Source organism: Thalassophryne amazonica, chromosome 6 (genome assembly GCF_902500255.1).
Source record: "Thalassophryne amazonica chromosome 6, fThaAma1.1, whole genome shotgun sequence".
Classification (NCBI taxonomy): Eukaryota; Metazoa; Chordata; class Actinopteri; order Batrachoidiformes; family Batrachoididae; genus Thalassophryne; species Thalassophryne amazonica.
In genome coordinates this window covers 108,581,242-108,606,777 of record NC_047108.1, presented here as the reverse complement: position 1 = coordinate 108,606,777, position 25,536 = coordinate 108,581,242, and the positions used below count along the sequence as shown (strand labels likewise).

Here is a 25,536-nt window from a genome sequence, read left to right as displayed (position 1 = left end):
TACTTAGTTTGTAACATCCCTCTAAAGAACAAGTCTTAATATTGAAAAAAATCCTTTGAGCAGTTGTTTTTTTATTACTTCATGTCCTGTTAGGAGTTAAATGATTTGCCATCAACATTTAGCTGTTTTTTCTTCAACTGTTTTTATTAATAATGTGTTAACAGCTCAGGAATGTTCAAGCAGCAGCCTGAGATTTGTGCACTTTTTTTGCACTCTCATTTTGAAATAATGTTTTGGTCTTTAATAAAGAGATGGAAATTAAAACTGCTGATTTAACATTTTTTTAAAAAAATCCACAGATTAATCAATTATTCTTTATTTATATACCTGCAGGAGGCCCAGTCACCCCGGGCTGTTCACCGTCTCCTGCTGTCGAGGGTCCAGTCTGCTGACTCCTGTCAGTTAAAGAACATGAGATCAAATATTAATAGTAGTATTTGATACTTGCATAACATGGTTAATTGGAATGTAATGACTAATTGCAATAGAAACGGTAAATGGTGGTAGTGGACATACTACCTTGTGATGAGTCCTGTGCCGGAAGCATCGTAATATAGAACGCGCGGGTACATAAAGCACCGTAATATAGAACGCGCGGGTACATGAAGCACCGTAATATAGAACACGCGGGTACATGAAGCACCGTAACATAGAACACGCGGGTACATGAAGCACCGTAACATAGAACGCATGGGTACATGAAGCACCGTAACATAAAACGCGTGGGTACATGAAGCACCGTAACATAGAACGCATGGGTACACACATACACGTGCACACATGATGTAATGTGAGTGAGGCCGGATGCTCTTCGCTATTTAAAGTATATATTTGTCTGAAAGACGACCAGATGTCTGTGTATAAAATATGTTAGAACTTAAGTCAAATTTAATAAAGCAAGAAAACGTGACCTAAGTGATTATGGTAGAGAAGCTTGAATCTTCGACTGGACTGGGTTGCTTGACGCGAGAATCACAGTCCAAGAAGGCTAAATGGTTGTTTCTGGCATCCTCATGTGTGAACTTGATTTTGGAGTCCACCGATTTGATGTGCTCTGTAAAGTCCTCAACTTCCTGTTGCTTGATTTTAACCCATGTGTCATCGACATATCTGAACCAGTGACGGAGAGATGCCCATGAACGACGTCAAGGCTCTCTTCTCCACTAGCTCCATGTACAAATTGGCCACAATGGGGGATACCGGAGACCCCATCGCACAACCATGGATCTGCCTGTAGTAATTCCCCCTAAACAGGAAATACGTGGTGTTGAGACAGATCTCCAAGAGTTGGCAGATGTGGTCTGGTGTAAGTTTGGTCCTTTCAAGTAGAGACACATCCTCCAGCAGCCTCCGCAGTGGGGATGCAGGTGAACAACAGTGTTACATCGAATAACACCATAGTTTCATCTGCTTCCAGCTGAAGGTCCTTGATCTTGTTCACAAAATCTTGTGTATTATCCACATGGTGGTCTGAGTTACCCACTAGAGAAGCCAAAATCCACTTGGGGTGCTTGGCCAAATTGTACGTGATGGAATCTGTGCTACATACAATAGGCCTGAGTGGCACATCCTGTTTGTGGATTTTGGGAAGTCTGTAGATGCATGGAGTGGCGTCCCCAGGGTACAGTCTGTAGTATGCCTGCCTGTCAATAAGGCTGAAATTTTGATTTCAGAAGTGAGAAGAATAATAAATAATAATAATAATAAAAAACAGCACAATTACAATAGGGTCCTCGTAGGACTTTTTACTACTCGGGCCCTAATAATAATAACTAGGACTGCAAGCAGTCATATACGGGCCCTCGTTCCACGCGACAGCCTACCCTGGCCAGCGCGTCCCCTTGTGACCAGATATGGGCATGTGCGTACAGGGGCAACCAGTCATCCCACATTTCAAATTTCAAGCAAATCACAAAATGCATGAAGGGGTTATAACATGTTGATGGTTCATCCACTAGGGGGCGCTCAGAGCACAGAGGGGCCAGGTGTGTTCAGGGGCCAACTGTCATCACACGTGAAGTTTCAAGTCAATCAGGCAACGCATGAAGGAGTTATCATGACTTGATGTTCCATGGCGAAGGGTCAAAATGGCAGCGCCATAGCGGCCACACCCTTCGACATACAGAAAAGCTTTCGATAACTTTTGATCAGTATCATCTCTGGATACTGTGAAAGAAATTTGAAGTGCATTGGACAAAATCCCTACGAGGAGTTTGTTCAAATACAACATGTGGAAATCACACCAAAATGACAAGAAAATTCAAAATGGCCGACTTCCTGTTTGGAGTTGACCCATGGTGCCAGAGACGTTTTTGTACGTCTATGCAAGTCACACGTGTACCAATTTTCATCTCCCTACTCCAAAAAAAACTCCTATGGGGAGGGGTTTTTGAAAGTTTCAAGAGGGCGCTATTGAGGCATTTTGCCCCGCCCATGGGCGACGCCTCTATGAATTGTAAGAGGTTGTCATGCTTGACGTGTGTATCAATTTTCATGATGATATGACAAAATTAAAGCCGTCAAAAGGAAGAACGAAATTTCATGGCGAAAGGTCGATATTCGGCACGCCACCACATGGGCGCCATTTGTCGTAACTTCACAGCGTTCATTACCTACATTCACCAACTTGTTCTGCATGTTTTAGAAGTGGAATGAAGTTGATTGGGTTAAGTATGTGACATCAGGACCTCTTAAAGTAAAAATAGGACATTTCCAGTTACCACTGGGGGGCGCTATGGCAGAGGTGGGAAGTTAATATATGCAGACGTTCAGGGAGGAGCCCTCATCATGTCCAGCAAGTTTGAAGGATCTATGATTAAGTATGTGGGCGTGACAGCTGTTCGAAGTGAAACGGTGCCCTCTGAAAAGCTTTCCAAAGTTTGACGAACCCTAGCAGCCACGCCTTTTCACCTAATTACAATCTTTTGCTAACTTTTGATCACCATTGTGTCGTGATGATGTTGACCAAATTTGAAGATGATTGGATGAAATCCCTAGGACGAGTTTGTTCAAATGTAAGTAGTGGAAATGGCCAAAAACGGCAAAAATTACCTCAAAATCGAAACTTAAAATCAAAATGGCCGACTTCCTGTCGATATTTCACCATGGCGGTAAGAGACTTTTTTGTGCGTCCTAGGATGGTAAATATGTGTACCGAATTTCGTGAGGCTACGACAAAAAACCCCAATGCAGAGGAGTTTTTGAAAATTTCTAGGGGGCGCTATTTCGCGATTTCACTGCAACCATGTGCACGACCCCCAAAATATCGAATTTCGGATCCGGCCTGGCAACTTTGCAAAGTTTGGTGAGTTACCTCCAGGTTTTGGAGGTAGTTAATGATTTTCTTATAGCCGCTCGTGGGGTCTCTCTTCAGACCTTCGTATGTATTGGAGTCACTGAGCAAGTTGTTGATCTTGGCCTCGGAGTCCGATGTGTTCAGGACCACCGTGCATCTGCCTTTATCTGCTGGCAGGATAAGGATGCTTTGGTCCTTCTGCAGTGCTGACAAAGCTTTCCGTTCTTCTCCTGTGATGTTGGGCGGAGGCTTCACACTGTTCAGCACTGCTGTGACTCTTAGTCGGAGGTCCCCAGCTTCTGACTCTGACAAACTGTTATGTTTAATGGCTGACTCTACTGTAGTGATGTAATCTACTGTTGGTATATATTTAGGGGGTCACTGAGAAATTTAGTCCTTTAGCGAGCACATCCTTTTCTGTCTAAGAACCCTGTCGGAGAGATTCTTTACCCAATTTTCCCTGTTGTCACTAATTTTTCTGGGTGTATCTTTATAACTACCCCCACTGAAAGTAAGCCTTTTCTGCACTAAAAGGTTGTGAAACTTCCTGATTTGCCGCTCCTTACTTTTTAAATGCTCAGACATTTGAATTTTAACTATGAACTTTGTGATCTTATTATGGGCCTCTTCCCCCACTAAAGTTTCTAACCTTTTGTGAAGACTATCAAGATCATTTTGCTTATTGCTCCCGGTGTGTAGTGAGCACCTTGTATGGCAGCACCCTGACATCGGGGTGAATGTGAGGCATAATTGTAAAGCGCTTTGAGCATCTAATGCAGATGGAAAAGCGCTATATAAATGCAGTCCATTTACCATTTTGGAGGTATGATATTTTAAAATGAAGCCTTCTAATTCTAAGACCCAAAATCCTCCTAAGGTAACTGTGCTGGATCTTTTCTGCTGTGTGACCTGCTTCTAGTGCCTTTTGCTTCATGCATTTGGGAATAACAATGTTTTGTTTTCATCTCAGGTTAAATCTTAAGTGGTTTCTAAAGTTAGCTGTCTTTTTAGCAGTCCTTTCCAGCTTACGTGCCAGGGCCTCATGCCCACAGTTGGTTGCAATGTTTCTGTGAAGGCTCTCAGTTGTCCAGGTGGTTTCCATAGTAGAGAAGCTTGAATCTTCAACTGGACTGGGTTGCTTGATGCGAGAAACCACTATGGAAACCACCTGGACAACTGAGAGCCTTCACAGAAACTAAGTGATTATGGAAAACTTACCTTCCGCTTGCAGTACATGTGAGGTGCAGTTGATATCCTCCAGACGACAGGCAAAGCTGTTCTTTTTACTCTCCAGGAATATTGTGTGCTGCAGTGAAATGCGTCCGTGCGGAAATGGCGGTTAGGCAGAACTAATGTTCTGCACCACAGAGCCGTGTTTGTCAAAATTATCCCCCAGCCATCAGGGTGGCCAGTGGGGTGGCCGTGGCCACCCTTAGCCACTACGTAGCTCCGCCCTTGAACCTTGGTTCTGGTGTTTATTAAATTGTATATTTGAGGACTCTGCAGTGGTTCTTCCAACAGTTTACTTTGGTGTGGACATTAAATTAACAAGCTGCTTATTTTCTCAGTAATCATGCGTTAACAGGACCCAATAGATCCAGTGTTGCAAACCATTCCGCATTGGGCGGGACAGCCAGTATTTACCCCTGTGTCCCGCGTCCTGCATGAGTGTGTGCAGGACGCCCACATTTGTCCCACATTTGTGTGGGTCCAGGCATGCCCCCAGACCTCCCTGGTTACGCTTCACACCATTGGTGCTTGCGGTCAGGCTTGGGTGTCCCACATTGGTAAATTCAGATGTCGGCAGGTATGATGGATCAGGCTGCTGATGTCTTGTGGCTGATGGTGTCATTTTGTTTTTGTCAGTCCTGAGAAAGAAGCTTGCAGTCGTTTTCAGTGCTTGTATCCTGTCCAGGCCCTGCAGGTCCGACTGCCACCACCGGCACAAACAGGTAACACACACACACACACACACTCACACACACACACACAAAAAGACTGCTTCTTCACCATCTTCTCATTGTCTCTTTGACATGTGATGCTAACATTAGCAACAAGCAAGGCTTATTCCAGCCTTGCTTGTTGCTAATGTTAGCTTGGGGTGCTAACAGTAATTCAGAGACCAGTTGAGAGCAGTTAAAAGTAATTTGTGAGGCCACTTACAAATTTTGAGAACATAAAACTCATTTGAATGTGCTAATAGTTGCGTCAGTGATCACGACGCATCACTGAACGCAATCCAGGCACACTCTCCTCTGTAAGGATATGTAGGTGACCGCGATCGGGGCGCATGCGCTCCTGTAAGGACACCTTGGTGACCGCAATCAGGGTGCGCCCGCCTCTGTAAGGACACCTTGGTGACCAAGATCAGGGCACATGCGCCTCTGCAAGGACACAATGGTGACTGCGATCAGGGTGCACCCGCCTCTGTAAGGACACGTAGGTGACTGCTATCGGGGCACACACGCCTCTGTAAGGACATGTCGGTGACTGCTATCGGGGTGCACGTGCCTCTGTAAGGACACGTCGGTGACTGTGATTGGGGTGCACGCGCCTCTAAGAACACGTTGGTGACTGCGATCGGGGCGCACGCGCCTCTGTAAGAACACGGTGACTGCGATCGGGGCGCACGCTCCTCTGTAAGAACACGTCGGTGACCACAGTCACTGATACAGTAGACAAAAAGACAAAACTCTGAGCCTCGGACTGTGATTGCCGCCAGAGGTACTTTTTCTTCCGCTCCGCTTGATTTAGTCCACCTGTCAGACTGAATTTAAACCCTTTGTGATTCTGGGATATTCTGAGCAAAGTCTGCTCAAACCACATTCCCAAAAGTTCAGTAAATCTTGTTGAAGATAAAAGAGTTACGGAACCCACGATAAGAGTCACCCCCGTAAAGTGCATTTGGATCCTGAGCACCTGGTTTTATGTAAAACCCGACTGGATGTGAATGGCACTCTGTTTGTGTTGTCTCAGGACTGGTGTGTGGTGCTGCTCAACCTGCTGTTCAGCTTCCTCACCATCTTCCACCTCACCTACCTGGGCTCCATGTTTGACCCTGGAACTGATGAACAAGACATTGAGGAGGTAAGAAGGGTTTTTTCTTCCGCAATAAATTTCAGGTTTTTGACGACATGTTTCTCATCTGTCACGGCAGCTGGTTGTGTCGCGGGTAACAGAAAAATCACGCAAATGTGGACACAAGCACCAAATTTGGTTCAGTTAATGTTCACAATGTATTTCACATCAAAATCAAATCAAATCAGCCTAATTGTCATTTAGCTGTACATGTTGTAGTGCAGTCACATCGATCACCCAACCCCCCCCCCCCCCCCACACACACACACACCACCCCAACCCCTCACATACATACACACACATATCGCTATTATTATATTAATATATAATATATTAATATTTAAATTAGAGAAGAGCATGTGACAGACGCACTTGTTGTTTATGACTCTGGTCTTGTTTCCAGGGTTACGCCGCCCGTCACACCATCCACAGATGGTCGGAGCTGAAGTGGGCGGGTCACTGGCTGGTCCTCGCCTGCTGGCTCTTCTATCGTTTAATTCAGTGACATCGTTGGAGGAGCGATTGATGACATCATGAGAAGATGGCTTCTGCGTTTTGGTGAAATCACTGCTCTGATGTCAGCAGCCATGTGATTGGATGCTTCCAGCTCTGCAGTGTCTCCACTTTCCTGGAGTTCAGACTGCTGAAGTTGTTGCCATGACGATCCAAAACATTTCACCGCATTTTTAGTCCACAAAGACCTTTTTTAAATTTTTTTTTTACTTTTGTTAATTTTGTATATATTCCTCTGTTGAAGGTTTAAATAAACATACAGGTGTACGATCACCACACGTATACATGTGACCTGTGAGTCCGGCCCACACAGGAGACTGAAGCCTGTAGATCAGAGGTCTCAAACCGGTTCCAGAAAGGGCCGAGAGGGTGCAGGCTTACTGTGCAACCACCCACTCCGGCATGTGATTTCACTGATGAACTGATTTCACCTGCTCAAATCACCTGCTGGAGTGGGTGGTTGCACAGAAAACCTGCATCCTCTCAGCCCTTTCTGGAACCGGCTTGAGACCTCTGCTGTAGATGCAGAGATCAAACCCATGTGTTTGGATTTTTTAAAAGGTGCCGCTAGATACGTGCCCTCCGCCAATGCCTCCCCCATCCCTCCCAAATAAATGATGTCATAAGGGATTAATTAGTCAGTCATGCAGGATCAGACTGCCTTCATTCATACGGAACCCGGCGGGTTTAGTTTTATGTGCACTGTGTTTTGTTTCGGCTGTTTGGCCCGCAGAGAGGTGCAGTGATTTTCAAAACGTGTCTCAAGCGGTGAAAAAGTGTTTTGACACAAACGTTTGTGTACATACGGGATTAATATAAGATGAAGTCATTTCTGTGTCGTCATGTTGGAGGTGCAGAGATCAGACAAACCTGGAATTGGAGGTGGAAAACTCCAGCTTTAGAAAGGAAAACTCCAGCTACATATTTGTTCCATCTTGCTGATTGTATTTAGTTCAGCTCTTCAGGCAGGTGGACGAGTTCATTATTGAGAGCACCTGTTTTAGGTGCACAAGTAGAGGCAACACATGGGAGGGCTTAGACTTTCTGAAGCTGGAATTCTTTTAAAGGTAAAAAGGTGCAGCTGGAGGTCACAAAGTATGGCTGTTTTCACCAGCCTCCACGTGTGAAAGCAGATAAAACAAGACGAGGCACAGTCATCAATAAGGTGAGAAACCAGAGTGGTCTTTATGATCCAAGCTGTGAACTGTTGTGTCAGAGACGTCGACGTTCCACACATGACCGTCAGCTGGCTCGCCACGCGGGGAAACTCCTTTCAAGCTAGAAAAAGAGAAAGAAAAAAAGGACTCTTCTGTAGTTTATTCTAGAGTGCAATCCCAGCTGGGCTGCGCCTAAGAACATCTCTGCAAACCGGCCCAGACCTGTGCCGGGGGCAGGAGCATTCAAACCTGTTAAGAAAGTGGACCATGCATAAGGTGCAGACAGTCCAGACTCTGTACTGAGTGGGAGTTCACCCAAAAGAAACCATTCTATTGAGTCAGTTTAACTAGGGGGGCAGGGACTTGGTGTGATTTAAAACAAAACAAATGATTCCTTTTTTGGGCACTGTAGCGCCCTCTGTCATGAGCTTGTGCTGTATCCATGTTGCGCTTAACCTTCGACATGCTGCCACCTAATTATGATTCTTGTCTATGAGACAATCGTGTGTGGGTGGATGAAGGTGTGTTGGGGTAAGTCGTGGTCGGCGGGTTCGTCCCTCTATCCTGCCCGTCCTTGTGTCCAAGTTAAGAAGTTTGTACACCCAGGTTTGAAAAAAAATGGACCGGACATACAGTAGTGTTCAGAATAATAGTAGCATCTGCTGTTGATGCTACAAACTCAAAACTGTTATGTTCAAACTGCTTTTTTAGCAATCCTGTGAATCACTAAACTAGTATTTAGTTGTATAACCACAGTTTTTCATGATTTCTTCACATCTGCAAGGCATTAATTTTGTTGGTTTGGAACCAAGATTTTGCTCGTTTACTAGTGTGCTTGGGGTCATTGTCTTGTTGAAACACCCATTTCAAGGGCATGTCCTCTTCAGCATAAGGCAACATGACCTCTTCAAGTATTTTGACATATCCAAACTGATCCATGATACCTGGTATGCGATATATAGGCCCAACACCATAGTAGGAGAAACATGCCCATATCATGATGCTTGCACCACCATGCTTCACTGTGAACTGTGGCTTGAATTCAGAGTTTGGGGGTTGTCTCACAAACTGTCTGTGGCCCTTGGACCCAAAAAGAACAATTTTACTCTCATCAGTCCACAAAATATTCCTCCATTTCTCTTTAGGTCAGTTGATGTGTTCTTTGGCAAATTGTAGCCTCTTCTGCACGTCTTTTATTTAACAGAGGGACTTTGCGGGGGATTCTTGTAAATAAATTAGCTTCACACAGGTGTCTTCTAACTGTCACAGCACTTACAGGTAACTCCAGACTGTCTTTGATCATCCTGGAGCTGATCAATGGGTGAACCTTTGCCATTCTGGTTATTCTATCCATTTTGATGGTTGTTTTCCGTTTTCTTCCACTCGTCTCTGTTTTTTTTTTTTTTTTTTTTTTGGCCATTAAAGCATTGGCGATCATTGTAGATGAACAGCCTATAATTTTTTGCACCTGCGTATAAGTTTTCCCCTCTCCAATCAACTTTTTAATCAAACTACGCTGTTCTTCTGAACAATGTCTTGACCCTCCCATTTTCCTCAGGCTTTCACAGAGAAAAGCATGTTCAACAGGTGCTGGCTTCATCCTTAAATAGGGGACACCTGATTCACACCTGTTTGTTCCTCAAAATTGACAAACTCAGTGACTGAATGCCACACTACTATTATTGTGAACACCCCCTTTTCTACTTTTTTTTTTTTACTAATAGACCAATTTCATAGCCTTAAGAGTGTGCATATCATGAATGCTTGGTCTTGTTGGATTTGTGAGAATCTACTGAATCTACTGGTACCTTGTTTCCCATGTAACAATAAGAAATATACTCAAAACCTGGATTAATCTTTTTAGTCACATAGCACTACTATTATTATGAACACTACTGTACATCTCCTTCACCCCCATGTTGTCTTTCCAGGTTCTCACCTCCTGATATGCTACTTGAAAAGTGATTGCAGCTCGCTGGGGTTCCGTCTCGGTTAGCCGAGGCTGTGGTGTGTTTGGGGGTTGGAAATAAGACCTTTTCATTGAATTTCTGTCTTTGCTTTAATAATATCAAGCTTGCTGGCGATTGAAGACGTCTTCTCCTCCATTACTACCTGTGTGGTAATTTTATGTTAGCGCAGTTAAGTCTACTCGTGAGCTTTGATTAGCCTCTGCCGTGTCACAATCAGTACTTTTACGTGGAGGAGATGGTGGAAGGCTGTGTCTGTGACACTCGCCTCCTCTCAGCTGGACTTGGATCTTTCACCTGCTGGCTAGTCAATCATTAATGCCGGAACAGGGAACTGAGAGGGCGAAGACGGCACCCCGCAGCGCTGGTCCTTCCTGCTTGGAGCTGGGTCGGCTGAAGATCAGCAAACAGGAGATGGGACGAGGTTCCAACTGCAGCTGGATCGGGCCTGAGATCCCGCTGTCATCAGAGATCTTCAGCGGTGAGTTTGAACCCTCGTCACAGCCGTGAGATTTAATTTGTCATCTGCACAGGTACCAGAACCGTGCACAGCGGAACACCCTGTGCACATTAACAAAACACCAATGTGACAGAAAAAGAAAATGTATATAAAAAGTCTATTTATTTGTAAAAAATGTTGCACAGCTAAAATGTCTCCAAACACAATAAAATATAAGAGACAAACAGCAGTTGTCAGATGTTGCAGAACGGTGGATTAGTGTGAAGACGTGTGTCACAGGAAGTTCAGCCCACAGCCGTCCATTTGAGGACAACGTGCAGGGGACAGTCCTCTAAAGGGTTCTGATCTACAGCAACCAAACATGGACTTGTTTGGTGTGAAGAAGGAGCTTCTGTCAGCTCTTTGCTGGTGTTGCGTAGCTGTAGTCTCTCCCGTTAGCGTGCTGTCTCACTGCGCTGTGACAGTTGGACAGCAGTTGGAGAAATTAATTAGCAGTTGTCTCACTAAAGTGGTACAAGCAACACGTTAGGCACAAATTGCTCATCTGGTATTAACCTGATTGTGGACTGTCCCCCAACAGTATCCAGTAACAGGCCTGTAAATTATAATAAAGTAAGATAATAATACACTCAACAAAAATATAAACGCAACACTTTTGGTTTTGCTCCCATTTTGTATGAGATGAACTCAAAGATCTAAAACTTTTTCCACATACACAATATCACCATTTCCCTCAAATATTGTTCACAAACCAGTCTAAATCTGTGATAGTGAGCACTTCTCCTTTGCTGAGATAATCCATCCCACCTCACAGGTGTGCCATATCAAGATGCTGATTAGACACCATGATTAGTGCACAGGTGTGCCTTAGACTGCCCACAATAAAAGGCCACTCTGAAAGGTGCAGTTTTGTTTTATTGGGGGGGGGGATACCAGTCAGTATCTGGTGTGACCGCCATTTGCCTCATGCAGTGCAACACATCTCCTTCGCATAGAGTTGATCAGGTTGTCAATTGTGGCCTGTGGAATGTTGGTCCACTCCTCTTCAATGGCTGTGCGAAGTTGTTGGATATTGGCAGGAACTGGTACACGCTGTCGTATACACCGGTCCAGAGCATCCCAAACATGCTCAATGGGTGACATGTCCGGTGAGTATGCCGGCCATGCAAGAACTGGGACATTTTCAGCTTCCAAGAATTGTGTACAGAGCCTTGCAACATGGAGCTGTGCATTATCCTGCTGCAACATGAGGTGATGTTCTTGGATGTATGGCACAACAATGGGCCTCAGGATCTCGTCACTGTATCTCTGTGCATTCAAAATGCCATCAATAAAATGCACCTGTGTTCTTCGTCCATAACAGACGCCTGCCCATACCATAACTCCACCGCCACCATGGGCCACTCGATCCACAACATTGACATCAGAAAACCGCTCACCCACACAACGCCACACACGCTGTCTGCCATCTGCCCTGGACAGTGTGAACCGGGATTCATCCGTGAAGAGAACACCTCTCCAACGTGCCAAACGCCAGCGAATGTGAGCATTTGCCCACTCAAGTCGGTTACGACGACGAACTGGAGTCAGGTCGAGACCCCGATGAGGACGATGAGCATGCAGATGAGCTTCCCTGAGACGGTTTCTGACAGTTTGTGCAGAAATTCTTTGGTTATGCAAACAGATTGTTTCAGCAGCTGTCCGAGTGGCTGGTCTCAGACGATCGTGGAGGTGAACATGCTGGATATGGAGGTCCTGGGCTGGTGTGGTTACACGTGGTCTGCGGTTGTGAGGCTGGTTGGATGTACTGCCAAATTCTCTAAAACGCCTTTGGAGACGGCTTATGGTAGAGAAATGAACATTCAATACACGAGCAACGGCTCTGGTTGACATTCCTGCTGTCAGCATGCCAATTGCACGCTCCCTCAAATCTTGCGACATCTGTGGCATTGTGCTGTGTGATAAAACTGCACCTTTCAGAGTGGCCTTTTATTGTGGGCAGTCTTAAGGCACACCTGTGCACTAATCATGGTGTCTAATCAGCATCTTGATATGGTACACCTGTGAGGTGGGATGGATTATCTCAGCAAAGGAAAAGTGCTCACTATCACAGATTTAGACTGGTTTGTGAACAATATTTGAGGGAAATGGTGATATTGTGTATGTGGAAAAAGTTTTAGATCTTTGAGTTCATCTCATACAAAATGGGAGCAAAACCAAAAGTGTTGCGTTTATATTTTTGTTGAGTATAATAAAAAAAATACAACTGGAAGAAAACTGAACAGGGTATTCACCCACCTGCAGAATAAAGTATGTCCAGCACTCCAGGCCATCAAAGAGGTCTGCCATGCACAGATGGTGAGGGACGTCTTCCTGTGGACTGATGCCCTCCACTTTCTTTGAGATTGGCCAGTATTTGTCCACTGCTGTGCTGAAGCCCCATGTGTGAGCATGGGTTGACCATGCGTGCATGAGCCTCATGGCCACCAGCATGAGACTTTTCCTATTGTGGTCCTGATTTAAAAAAAAAGAAAAGAAAAAAAAAGATGATCTTGACTGCTGTAGACAGGTGTGTCCAGCCCGCTGACCATGCATGCACACGGCTCAGCAGTTGAGCTGCGACTGCTGGACTCACTTGGCTGCTTCCAGAAGTGTCTTTCTTTGATCATTTCTGTTATTTTGGGGAGCTCCCAGGGCAGGAATGTCAGATCCTGATTTTTGTCTACAAACACTCAAAATGTAGTTTCATCTGTCGTCAACCCTCACTAAGTTGTGTCACGATTCTCACACATTATATGAGTTGTGGAGATGACAGCAGCGGAGCACGCATGTTTGAGAACTGCTCACTTAATTCATTTCATTTTATTTTTCATTTATGTAGCACCAAATCACAACAAAATTGCCTCAAGGTGCTTCACACAAGGACTTCCGGTGGCACAAGAGAACGAGATGGCGGCTTGAAACTCGGCTCCCAGCTGAACTACCATAAAAGGCTGTATTAGTCCCCTTTAATATTCCAGGAAATTACTGTTGTGGGTTTATAAGTGCATGAAAATGTCGGGGGACAAAGAAGGGGGCCCCAGCAAGGGACTGAGGAGCAAAAGGAAGGATACGGAAGATACAAGCCACCACGAGGAGGAGGCCCACCAGGCCACCCGAGCAGAAACAGTTTCGCTAGCCTCCATCCGCGACATTATAAATGACACAATGACTAAGGCTATGTCCGAGTTGGAAAACAAGATTTCTCAACAACTGCACGATTTTCAAGTCCGCTTCCAATCGGACGTTAAGCAGCAACTTGGCCAACGAGGCCGAGCAGCGGATTGAGGAGGTGGAGACGTTTGGAGCGAAAACAAAGGAGTTTTTAGTTCAACTGCAGAAAACACATTTAAAGCTGAAATCAAAGGTGACCGAACTGGAAGGACATTCGCACCAAAATAATATCCGGATTTACGGCATTAAGGGGGGAGCAGAGGGAACATCCATGCTTAACTTTGTGTAAAATTTTCTCAAAAACGAATTGGCCCAGAGTGCGGATTTGACCGAGCTGGGCATTGAACGTGCATACAGAGCCCCAGGTCCTCGACCTGATGATAACGCTCCCCCGCGATCAACGGTTGTTAGATTTTTGAAATACAGCACCAAAGAGAAGATTATCAGCGCGGCGTGGAAAAAAACTATCACCGTGGACGGGAAGAGGATATTTTTTCGACCACGACTATGCAGCTGATGTGATGGACAAACGGAGGGAATATCTGTCGATCAAGAAGGTTTTGAAAGAAAAGGGAGTGAGATTTCATACACCCATGACGAGAATGCGTGTCTTTCTGGATTCAGGGACTGTAACATATGAAAGTGCTGATCAAGCTGCCATGGATCTACGTGCAAAGGGCTTTCCAATACCACTGTCCGCGGCGAAGCTGAGTGAAGCAGCGCAACCAACTTTCTCCTGGGAACTCGTACAGGGGAAGAGGCGTGAAGACCGAGGCGGATACCGGTAGAGGATCAAAGACAAGCTCCGGGAGTTTCACAGGCCAGCCGTGGCCACCGCGGACTGCGCAGGGGAAGATTCACCTCCATCCACTCCTATGTAAATAATTTGTATGTGGCTGCCTTACTTTCCCTCCTTTTTTTTTTCCTCCAATTTGCTCCTTGCGACAGGACAGGTACGTTAAGTATGACATTTAAAAACAACTGTCCAATCTAAACAGGTTTGAATATAGTGTGTTTTATTTTAAAATTAGTGGACATTGCTTAAAACGTTTCCTTGCTTTCTGGAGGCTTTTGTTGGGCCCACCTTTATTTACTTATCGTATTAGGTAGTCAGCCTACGGTTATCAGAGGTCAGCCACTAATACTTTTCTTTTTGAGGGGGCCCTGCCACCTAGTGGTTGGATTACCTCCCTACCTAAGAGGTTACTGGTTAACCTCTATGATGGAAGCCTATTTTGTATGTTCTCTTTGTTCAGTGTATTGTTCTGTGTGCAGTAGTTATAGCTCATTGTTTGGGGGATCTGAGATGCTGTATTTGAACTTTTCATTTATTTGTCTACAATTTATAAACAATACAAAGTTGTCACACTTAATGTTAATGGCCTGACAAGTCCAATTAAGAGAGGTAAAATGATATCAAAAGGCAAGAAAGAAAATGCACAAATTATATTTGGCAAGAAACTCACTTAAGTAACCAAGAACATGAAAAATTAAAGAAGTTGGGCTTCAAACACACATATTACTCATCATCTAAATCTGGTCATAAAAGGGAAGTGGCTATCATGATGCCAAACTGTTCATTTTGAGTTACTGAATGAAACTAAAGACACAGAGGGCAGGTTCATTATGCTAAATGGTAAAATAGATGGCAAGGAGGTAACTTTGCTTAATGTTTATACACCCCCAGGTAGCAAAAAGGTCTTCTTTAAAAAAAAAAAAATCTTTGGTTTAATTACATCCCAATCTAGGGGGATTATGATTTGTGCTGGTGACCTCAATGTAATAATGAACCCCAAACTGGACACAACAAGTGGAAAAAGAAGACTTATAGGTATTGAGAAATGGATCAAGAGAAAAATTAAGGACATAGGTATTTTGGACGTTTGGAGAGATTTGCATAAACAGGAGAGACAATATACATTCTATTCTAACCGACACAATGTTTATTCCAGGATTGACTACCCCTTTATGTACAACTCTGAGATGCATAGAATAAGTGAATGTAAATTGTCCCACAGAGATTTATCGGATCATTCCACTGTTCATTTAAAATTACATCTGGACAGTAACCATAAAACAACATTATGGAGATTTAATGTGAGTATGCTAAATAACAATGTATTTAAACAGAAGGTAAAGAATGAGTTGGAAACATATTTGAATAATAATGATGATGGTGCTGTAAACCCTGCAATTTTGTGGGACGCATCCAAGGCGCTTCTGAGGGGTTTTATAATATCTGAAACAGCTTCTGCCAAAAAGGCAAAAACTCAAAGACTCCTTGATTTGCAAAATCAACTTTTGGATCTTGAACAACAACATAGTGAAACTCGGGAGTCAGAACTACTTCTACGGATGAGGCTAATTAAACAAGAAATTGATCAAATTTACAGTGAAGAGGTAGAAAAAAAACTCAGATTTACAAGACAGAGGTATTATGAGGCAGGTTCCAAAGCATCCAAGATCCTGGCCTGGAGACTCCGCAAACAGCAGTCAGATGCTACTGTACATAAAATAAAAGACCCCGTTACCAAAAAAATTACATTTGATTTAGAGGGAATAGAAAAAGCATTCGAAAACTTTTATCAGACCCTATACAACCAACCCAAACTATTTGATGCCTGTGTAGTTGATAACTTTTTGAGCCAGCTGGATTTGCCCTCCCTAGGTAGATTGCATAATGAAAAACTGATTAAACCAATTACAGCCGAGGAAATTGATAAAGTTATATCCTCCTTGAAATCTAATAAATCCCCGGGACCTGATGGATTTCCGGGGGAATGGTATAAGTCGTTTAGAGAACAGTTGATACCAATAATGGTTAGAACTTTTAACTTTATATTTAAAGGGGGCCCTTTACCTCCGTCTTGGAGGGAAGCCACCATCTCAGTTATTCCTAAGGAGGGAAAGGATTTGTCTCAGCGTGGGTCTTACAGGCCGATCAGTGTCCTGAACCAGGATTATAAAATCTTTGCGGCTGTATTAGCTAAAAGGATGGAGGAAATAATGCCGTTTTTGATTGATGAAGATCAAACTGGGTTTATTACTGGCAGGCAGACCCAAGATAATATTAGAAGGACCCTCCATACAATAGAATTTATTAAAAAGGAAAATCTGACAGCCATTTTGCTTAGTATGGACGCTGAGAAAGCTTTTGATTCAGTGGGCTGGGAGTTTCTTTAGAAAGTGATGGAAAAATTTGGCTTTCATATCGATTTTATTAATGGTATTAGAACTTTATACACGTCCTGTTGCAAGAATTAAAGTTAACAGGAGTCTTTCCGGGACTATACGGCTACAACGCGGGTGTCATCAAGGGTGCCCGGCTAGCCCAGCATTGTTCAACTTATTTATTGTTCCACTTGCTCAAGTAATAAGGCAGGACCCAAGCTTACAGGGTATAACAATAAGGGGCTCACAGTATAAGATATGTCGCCACGCTGATGATGTGTTAGTCAGTTTGAAGGATCCAGAAACCAGTGTCCCCAAGTTGATGGACCTGCTACAAATACATGGTGACCTGTCAGGTTATACCCTTAACATTGAGAAGACACAAGCCTTGGTTTTTAACACAAGATCTCAAAACAAAATACAAATTTGACTGGGATTTCAACTTAATTAAATATTTAGGGATAAGACTTACTAAAAACCTATTAGAACTTTATGACAAAAACTATCTGTCCATTAACACACATATAAAAGAAGATTTAGATAGATGGGCCTCTTTACCTCTTGATTTGGGTAATAGAATAATGGTAATAAAAACAAACGTCTTGCCGAGATTACTGTACTGTCATTACCTGTTCAGATTCCTGAGTGCCAGTTTAGAGAATGGGACAAAACCATTTCCCGTTTTGTTTGGAATGGTAAAGCCCCTAGGACAGGGGTGGGCAATCATGTGCCATGAAGGGCCGAAACACTGCAGGTTTTCCTTTCTACCAATCACTTCAGCAGGTGATTTCATTAAAGATCAGGTGTTTATGTTCAGGGGAGAAGCTCATCAGCAAGTCACCTGTTGAGATGAGTGGTTGCAAGGAAAAACCTGCACTGTCTGGGCCCTCCTTGCACACGCCTGCCCTAGGATAAGATATAAAACTCTACAATTACCCAAGCCAAGCGGTGGGATGAGTTTACCATGTCTCAAAGATTACTACATTGCTGCACAGCTAAGACCACTTATGCTCTGGTGCAATACTGATATATAGCAAAATGGAAGGCCATGGAGTTATCATTGTTGAATAAACCATTACAGAGTTTATTAAGTAATATGACAGCTATTAAACAATGTAACATTCAGAATCAGTGGGTAGACTTTTCAGTTAATTTCTGGTTAGACCTGGTCAAACGGTTTAATCTTAAAAAAGAAATCCGTGTTCTAATGTGGCCAGTGCATGACCCTGACTATGAACCAGCCCAAATTGATAGGAGTTATATACAATGGGGAAGACATGGGATTACTGCAGTGTGCCTCCTATTGGACAATCAAGAATTTATTGACTTTAAAACTATGTCTGAGAGATATGGGTTAGGTCAACAGGATTTTTATAGATATCTCCAACTTCGTCATTTTTATGTCAAATATATAAAAAAATCTTCCTCTAGAGAATGTATCACCCATTACACAAATGTTCATTAAGGCTTACAAATCAAAACTGACCAGGAAAATAATTGGTGAACTATATTGGAATCTAGTTAAACTAAAAGGTAACTCTACATTTTATGTTAAGGAGAAATGGGAGAAAGAACTTGGATTTAATATCAATCAATCAATCAATTTTATTTATATAGCGCCAAATCACAACAAACAGTTGCCCCAAGGCGCTTTATATTGTAAGGCAAGGCCATACAATAATTACGTAAAAACCCCAACGGTCAAAACGACCCCTTGTGAGCAAGCACTTGGCGACAGTGGGAAGGAAAACTCCCTTTTAACAGGAAGAAACCTCCAGCAGAACCAGGCTCAGGGAGGGGCAGTCTTCTGCTGGGACTGGTTGGGGCTGAGGGAGAGAACCAGGAAAAAGACATGCTGTGGAGGGGAGCAGAGATCAATCACTAATGATTAAATGCAGAGTGGTGCATACAGAGCAAAAAGAGAAAGAAACACTCAGTGCATCATGGGAACCCCCCAGCAGTCTACGTCTATAGCAGCATAACTAAGGGATGGTTCAGGGTCACCTGATCCAGCCCTAACTATAAGCTTTAGCAAAAAGGAAAGTTTTAAGCCTAATCTTAAAAGTAGAGAGGGTGTCTGTCTCCCTGATCTGAATTGGGAGCTGGTTCCACAAGAGAGGAGCCTGAAAGCTGAAGGCTCTGCCTCCCATTCTACTCTTACAAACCCTAGGAACTACAAGTAAGCCTGCAGTCTGAGAGCGAAGCGCTCTATTGGGGTGATATGGTACTATGAGGTCCCTAAGATAAGATGGGACCTGATTATTCAAAACCTTATAAGTAAGAAGAAGAATTTTAAATTCTATTCTAGAATTAACAGGAAGCCAATGAAGAGAGGCCAATACGGGTGAGATATGCTCTCTCCTTCTAGTCCCCGTTAGTACTCTAGCTGCAGCATTTTGAATTAACTGAAGGCTTTTCAGGGAACTTTTAGGACAACCTGATAATAATGAATTACAATAGTCCAGCCAATATCACATCTGAGCAATGGGAAACAGTAATCGAAACGCAAATTACTACTACAAATTCACAAATGTGGAGAGATTTCTCTTGGAAGAATAGTATTAGGTACTTTATAATCCCAAAGCAGACACCAAAACAAACTGGCCGTCCACCTGAATGCTGGCGGGAATGTGGTCACTGTCCCGCTGACAACTCACACATTTTCTGGGGGTGTCCTGTCTTTAACGTTTTTTTTTTTGTTTTTTTTTTTTGAGGGAGTTCACCGTACTGTCAAAGATGTTTTAGGTTATGATATTGAATTTACTTGCTTATCTTTTTATTTGGGGAATATGGACAAAAATATACCAAAAGCTGATAGTTACATTTTAAAAATCATGATGACAGCAGGTAAAAAAGCCATAACTAAGCGATGGCTTAGCAGGGACCCTCCCACTACCAGTCAGTGGATGGCCATTGTTAACAATATCTAAAGCATGGAGCGCTTGACTTTTAGCTTAAGACTTCAAAAGGAAAAGGGAGACGACTTTTGGGGAAAATGGAACACATGCTTTTTTAAAAGAGGTGACAACACACAATCTTTATGACTTTGTTTTATACGCTCGGCATCTGTTATTTTTCTCTACTTTCTACCTGTAATACTTGCTCTATATCCCCCAAACTGTTCTCTGTTTTCTCTTTTTTGTCTGTTTTTCTTCTGTTTTTATTTTTTGTGAAATGTTCTAATGGAAAAAAGTATTAAAAAAAAATGGTGCTTCACACAAGTAAGGTCTAACCTTACCAACCCCCAGAGCAAGAACACAGGTGATAGTGGTAAGAAAAACTCCCTCTGAGGAAGAAATCTCAAGCAGATCAGAGTCAAAGGGGTGACCCTCTGCTTGGGCCATGCTACTGACACAATTGACAAAACGAATGTACAGGAAATCTTGGGTGTCCATGCTGGTGCACAGGACAGGAGGCCTGCAGAAGAAGACACCACACCCATCTCTGGATGGAGCTGCACCTCAAACAGAGAGACAAAAAACAGAATCGGGCATCAGAAAGACAACAAATACAGTATAATTCGTCAACATTTAGCAACAAGAAAAACAGAAGAAATACTAGTCTCTAAAGAATCTGACTTTTATTGATGCAGGGAGATCATTCCATAGAACAGGGGCACGATAAGAGAAAGCTCCGTAACCCACAGACTTTTTATTCACCCTAGGGCATGGGTTAAAGTTCTGTCACCACGGCGGATTTCCTTCATTTGGAAAATTTAACCACACATACGCGTCCGCACGTGGTGTCATGCGTGTTTTTGGGCCGAAATACGATACTCTCACTGTCAAAGCAACATCCCGTTCTGCGCTAATCAAAGCAGCAGCAATGTCAGCGTGGATGGCGCCGCACCGCGGAGAAAGGGACTGTGTGAATTTCATTCCTCTCCGCTCTGTTTACTGCTTGCATAGCCACAGTCCTTCGTGGGAACATTGGCAGACACTCCCCAAGTAGCGCTGGGTGTGGCTTTGCTTTGAACCAATGAAGCATTGATTCGACTCACTGCTTCGATGGTTTGTTGTATTATTTCGCTTTATCTTAATTTTCCCCCGCTCAACCCTAAAGAGCATATCTCTGTGAGTAATATTTACCTTTTTATATTAAACCGACCTGTTATGCTCTTTTAAAACAGTTGATAGATGTATTTTATAACTTAAAAACGGGACCGATGCTAACGCGTTAGCATGTCTATGGCGTTTTCAATGTTAAAGATAGCATTAAGCTGTTCGCATCTAAGCACAGTTTGTGTGCAATTGTTTTCTGTATAATAATGGCTTAGCGTTTGTTGTAGTAAAAGAGTCAAATGTATTACGAATTGTAATATTTTTTTTAATTTTTTTTCATTTATATATTAATAATAACAAAAGTAATAACTAATATTGCTACAATTTTAGAGAAACAGACAAAAAGAACCTGATAAAAGCAAAACACAACAGAAAAGGTAAAACCAACTAACAATGAACATAAATAAATAAATATAGAAATAACTGTTTCTTGTGAACACCTAGTGACTCTGAAACCTCCACTTCATCCCTGTTTTATTTAACTTTAATGACAATTTGTTTCGGTCAAACCACGTCTAAGCTGTGTTTTTACACAAGGCAAAAATAAAATGCAGTAATCTGCACATTTGTGTCTTTTTTCCATGAAAATAACTTATTAAATATCACATATTACACTAGTCAGGCCTTTAAAATACTTTGGTGGACTCTGTAATATGTTGTCAATGGTTGAGAAAGCTGCTGTAGGCATCTAAAAATGCTCATAATCGGGTGAAACCTGATGGAAATCTCTTTGTGGTGTGTCGGTGATGTATGTACGAGGTCTGTCAATAAAGTATCCTACCTTTTTATTTTTTTCAAAAACTATATGGATTTCATTCATATGTTTTCACGTCAGACAAGCTTGAACCCTCGTGCGCATGCGTGAGTTTTTCCACGCATGCGCCAAGCCCAGCTCTCCACAATTTCTCTGATACTTACTGGACTGGTAAGCACTGAAAGCCGAGATAGGCTTGTCCTAACTTGTCCTCTGATACGCCGAAACAGAGGTGTTCCTTTGTCTCGCTCAAACAGCGAATCGGTTGTTACGCACGAAGCCTCTGCGCGGCTTTCCATGACAAAAGTGAAATCTGCTGGAAAATGGCTGATGTCCAGCTCTTGTGATAACCAGAGAAAGTGCACACGATGGTCTCGTATCCACAAAGCCATCAGCTTAGAAATGATCTGGCGTTTTCTGCCTCGTCGTCGCAGCTTGGAGCGCGGCGCGCCGAGCGTCCTTAAAGCCGTCCTTAAAGCTGTAATAACAGTCCTTATTTTCTGTGAAGCTCGTAAAATTTTCACCGAAAGCTAGATAAATTTTTCAAATGGTTTCCAGGTGCCAGTCTCTAACAGCTTCTGAAAAAATTCTGATGGAAAAAAAGTCCAAATCATTCCACCATTTCCAGACAATGAAAATCCGATGAGGGGGCTGGACCACTCCTTCCACAAGGTGTGCTCACAGGCGAATGATGTCACCGACAGGCGTGGAAAATGTGCAAAATAAAACAAAACACTACTCCAGGTATGTTTTTGACGAGAATATAACATAACTTTATTACAAGCTCAAACGTTGATGTTGTGTGACAAAGGCCTTTTAATAATAACTCACTTCAAGAAATAATGGCAAAACTCACATGTAAGTAAAAACAAACAACAAAAAAGATTAATCGATTACTAAAATAATCGTTAGTTGCAGCCCTAGTTTGTTTTACGAGTGACAGCATTTTACCAATCAAATGTGAATACGCCAGTTTTGAGTTTCTCAGTGCGCATGCATTTTCAAAAGTGGTGATGTGTTACTTTGTGCACAGCAGAACAACGTTGTCATTTGCTTTAGGCCCTAATTTTGTATCTTATTGACTGTACAGCCAGCAACACAGCACCCAGCATTCACCAGATTAGAACAAATCAAAATACTACAGAAGACAAAGAATTTTTACTTGACAGACCCCCATAGTTTGAAGTGAGTTTTCTTTGTTTCAGAGGGCTTCATACCCATTAAAATTCACCAGAATATACAAAACTTAACTTGCTCTTTTAAAAAAAATTCTGGGGGAAATCCCCCAGACCCCCATAATCAATACTGTGTTTTTACTTCAGAGATAGAAGTGAGTTTTATTTGTTCCAGAGGGCTTCATATCTGTTAAAATTCACCAGAATACACAAATTTGACTTGGTTTTTAAAAAATGTTCTGGGGGGGTGCACCCGCAGACTCCCCAGAATCAAGACTACACCCACCCACCACCCCCACCACCCTTTTATGTACCTTTATGTTCAAGTTTTGCATTCTTTTTATGCTTTGTTTGTCTCTCCTTAGAGGCTATTTAGAATAGATTTGTATAATGTATAATGTGTTTCTTGTATTTATTGAGGAAAAAAGAGTGTGTGCCCCCACGACGCCACATTTTAGAGAATTGCTGGCATTGATTATTGCCAAGAAAAAATTTCAGTCAGATGAATTTTTTTTGCTTTAACCCATGCCAGAGGGACACAAAGTAGTCCTGCACCCTGAGAACACAAAGCCCGGGCCGGCACATAGGGTTTAATTAGGTCAGCGAGGTAGGGAGGTGCCAGTCTGTGAACAATTGCTTATAGACTAGTAGCAGAACCTTAAGAACTCATCTCTCAGAGACAGGAATCCAGTGAAGAGATGCCAAAATGGGTGTAATGTGGTCAAACGTTTTGCTTCCTGTCAAAATTTAACCATTTGGAGACCCCTAATGCTGGACTGTGGTAAACCAGAAAAAAGAGCATTGCAGAAGTGCAATCTCGAAGAGTCAAACGCATGAATCAAGGTCTCAGCATCACCCATAGACAGGATGGGACGAATCTTAGCTATATTTCGTAGGTGGAAGAAAGCAGTCCCAGTAATATTTCTAATGTGGAGGTCAAAGGACAATGGAGGTGTTGGGAAGGTGTCGTAACACGGACCCACAACAGGGGGCGCAAATGAACGGACAATGGATAAGAAAAGGAGTAACAATTTAATGTTGTGAAGGCACACAACGGAATACAGACAGAAAAATACTGGATGCCAATTGTACACAAGAGGACTGTGGGCAGGCTCGAAGATAGGAGACCTCTGATGATCGAAGAGCCGGGGCCCACACCGCTTCCACCACCAATGGCCTGAAGAACACCGGAGCCGCCAAGTCCTGAGTCCCCAGGTGGTCTCTGTCCTCCGTTGTCAGCCCTGGTACTGCTGGCAGACAAGAAACAGATGACGGTGAGTGTGAGTCCTCACACCCAGCAACCTTTACACACGATTCCTCCGGGAGGGAAAACCTCCACCTCCAGATACGTATCACTCGTGCAGCTCCTGTTTGTCCCTCTACTGGATGGAGTGAGAGACGAAGACCGTCGTCTTCTCACTATCCGCCAATCCAATCTCCAAGCAGGCTTTACAGGTATACGGCTGCACACAGATCACAATTTGAAAAACACTGAATAACAACAGCAGAGAAGAATTACCTCTAGTGGTAGATGATTTCTCGGCGAGGAGGTGGAGTTGTAATCCGCTTCTTATGTGGTGGTTGATGAGAGACAGCTGGTGTGGTTGACAAGTGACAGCTGTCACTTCCAATGGCTCCGGCGCCCTCTCATGCTTGAAGCCCGCACTCCAAGCAGGGCGCCGACTGGTGGTGGTGGGCCAGCAGTACCTCCTCTTCAGCGGCCCACACAACAGGACCCCCCCCCCTCAACGGGCGCCTCCTGGTGCCCGACCAGGCTTGTCCGGGTGTCGGCGGTAGAAATCGACCAGGAGGGCCGGGTCCAGGATGAAGCTCCTCTTCACCCAGGAGCGTTCTTCGGGTCCGTACCCCTCCCAGTCCACCAAGTACTGAAAACCCCGGCCCATCCGACGGACGTCCAGGAGCCGACGAACAGTCCATGCCGGCTCCCCGTCGATGATTTGGGCAGGAGGTGGCTCAGGTCCAGGGGTGCAGAGCGGCGAGGTGTGGTATGGCTTGAGTCTAGAGACATGAAAAACTGGGTGGATCCGCAGTGAAGCCGGGAGTGTCAGCTTCACTGCGGCCGGGCTGAGGATCTTGGCGATGGGGAATGGTCCAATGAAACGGTCCTTCAGTTTCTGGGATGTCACTTGGAGCGGGATGTCCTTAGTGGATAACCACACCTCCTGCCCCGGTTGGTATGCAGGGGCCGGGGATCGCCGGCGATCTGCATGGGCCTTGGCCCTCGTCCAGGCCCGCAACAGGGCAGAATGGGCGGTCCGCCACACCCGGCGGCACCTCCGCAGGTGGGCCTGGACCGAGGGTACCACGACCTCTCCCTCCACAAGTGGGAACAATGGGGGCTGGTAGCCCAGACATGCTTCAAAAGGGGAGAGGCCGGTGGCAGATGACACTTGGCTGTTGTGAGCGTACTCGATCCAGGCCAGATGGTTACTCCAGGCTGCCGGATGCGCGGAGGTTACACAGCGAAGGGCCTGTTCTAAGTCCTGGTTCGCCCGCTCTGCCTGGCCGTTCATCTGTGGGTGATACCCGGACGAGAGACGTACGGTGGCCCCCAGCTCCTTACAAAAACTCCTCCAGACCTGCGAGGAGAACTGGGGACCACGATCCGAGACGATGTCCGACGGTATCCCATGCAGACGCACGACGTGGCGGACCAGGAGGTCTGCTGTCT

At 44.0% G+C, this 25,536-nt stretch overlaps 2 protein-coding genes across 3 annotated transcripts in view; both read left to right on the top strand.

Annotated features, from left to right (window-relative positions):
* The window catches only part of LOC117512879 (protein-serine O-palmitoleoyltransferase porcupine-like), a 77,193-nt gene extending 70,036 nt beyond the window's left edge, over positions 1-7,157 (top strand). For both annotated transcript variants that reach the window (XM_034173116.1, XM_034173117.1), the window contains exons 10-12: positions 5,162-5,247; positions 6,272-6,382; positions 6,777-7,157. In XM_034173116.1, the coding sequence (XP_034029007.1) occupies positions 5,162-5,247; positions 6,272-6,382; positions 6,777-6,878 (299 nt within the window). In that variant the 3' untranslated portion in view covers positions 6,879-7,157. The remainder of the gene's footprint in view (positions 1-5,161; positions 5,248-6,271; positions 6,383-6,776) is intronic.
* A 2,798-nt stretch (positions 7,158-9,955) lies between these two features.
* The window catches only part of si:dkey-16n15.6 (organic solute transporter subunit alpha), a 58,201-nt gene continuing 42,620 nt past the window's right edge, over positions 9,956-25,536 (top strand). The window contains 1 exon segment of the mRNA XM_034173114.1: positions 9,956-10,491. Coding sequence (XP_034029005.1) covers positions 10,329-10,491 — 163 coding nt within the window. The 5' untranslated portion in view covers positions 9,956-10,328.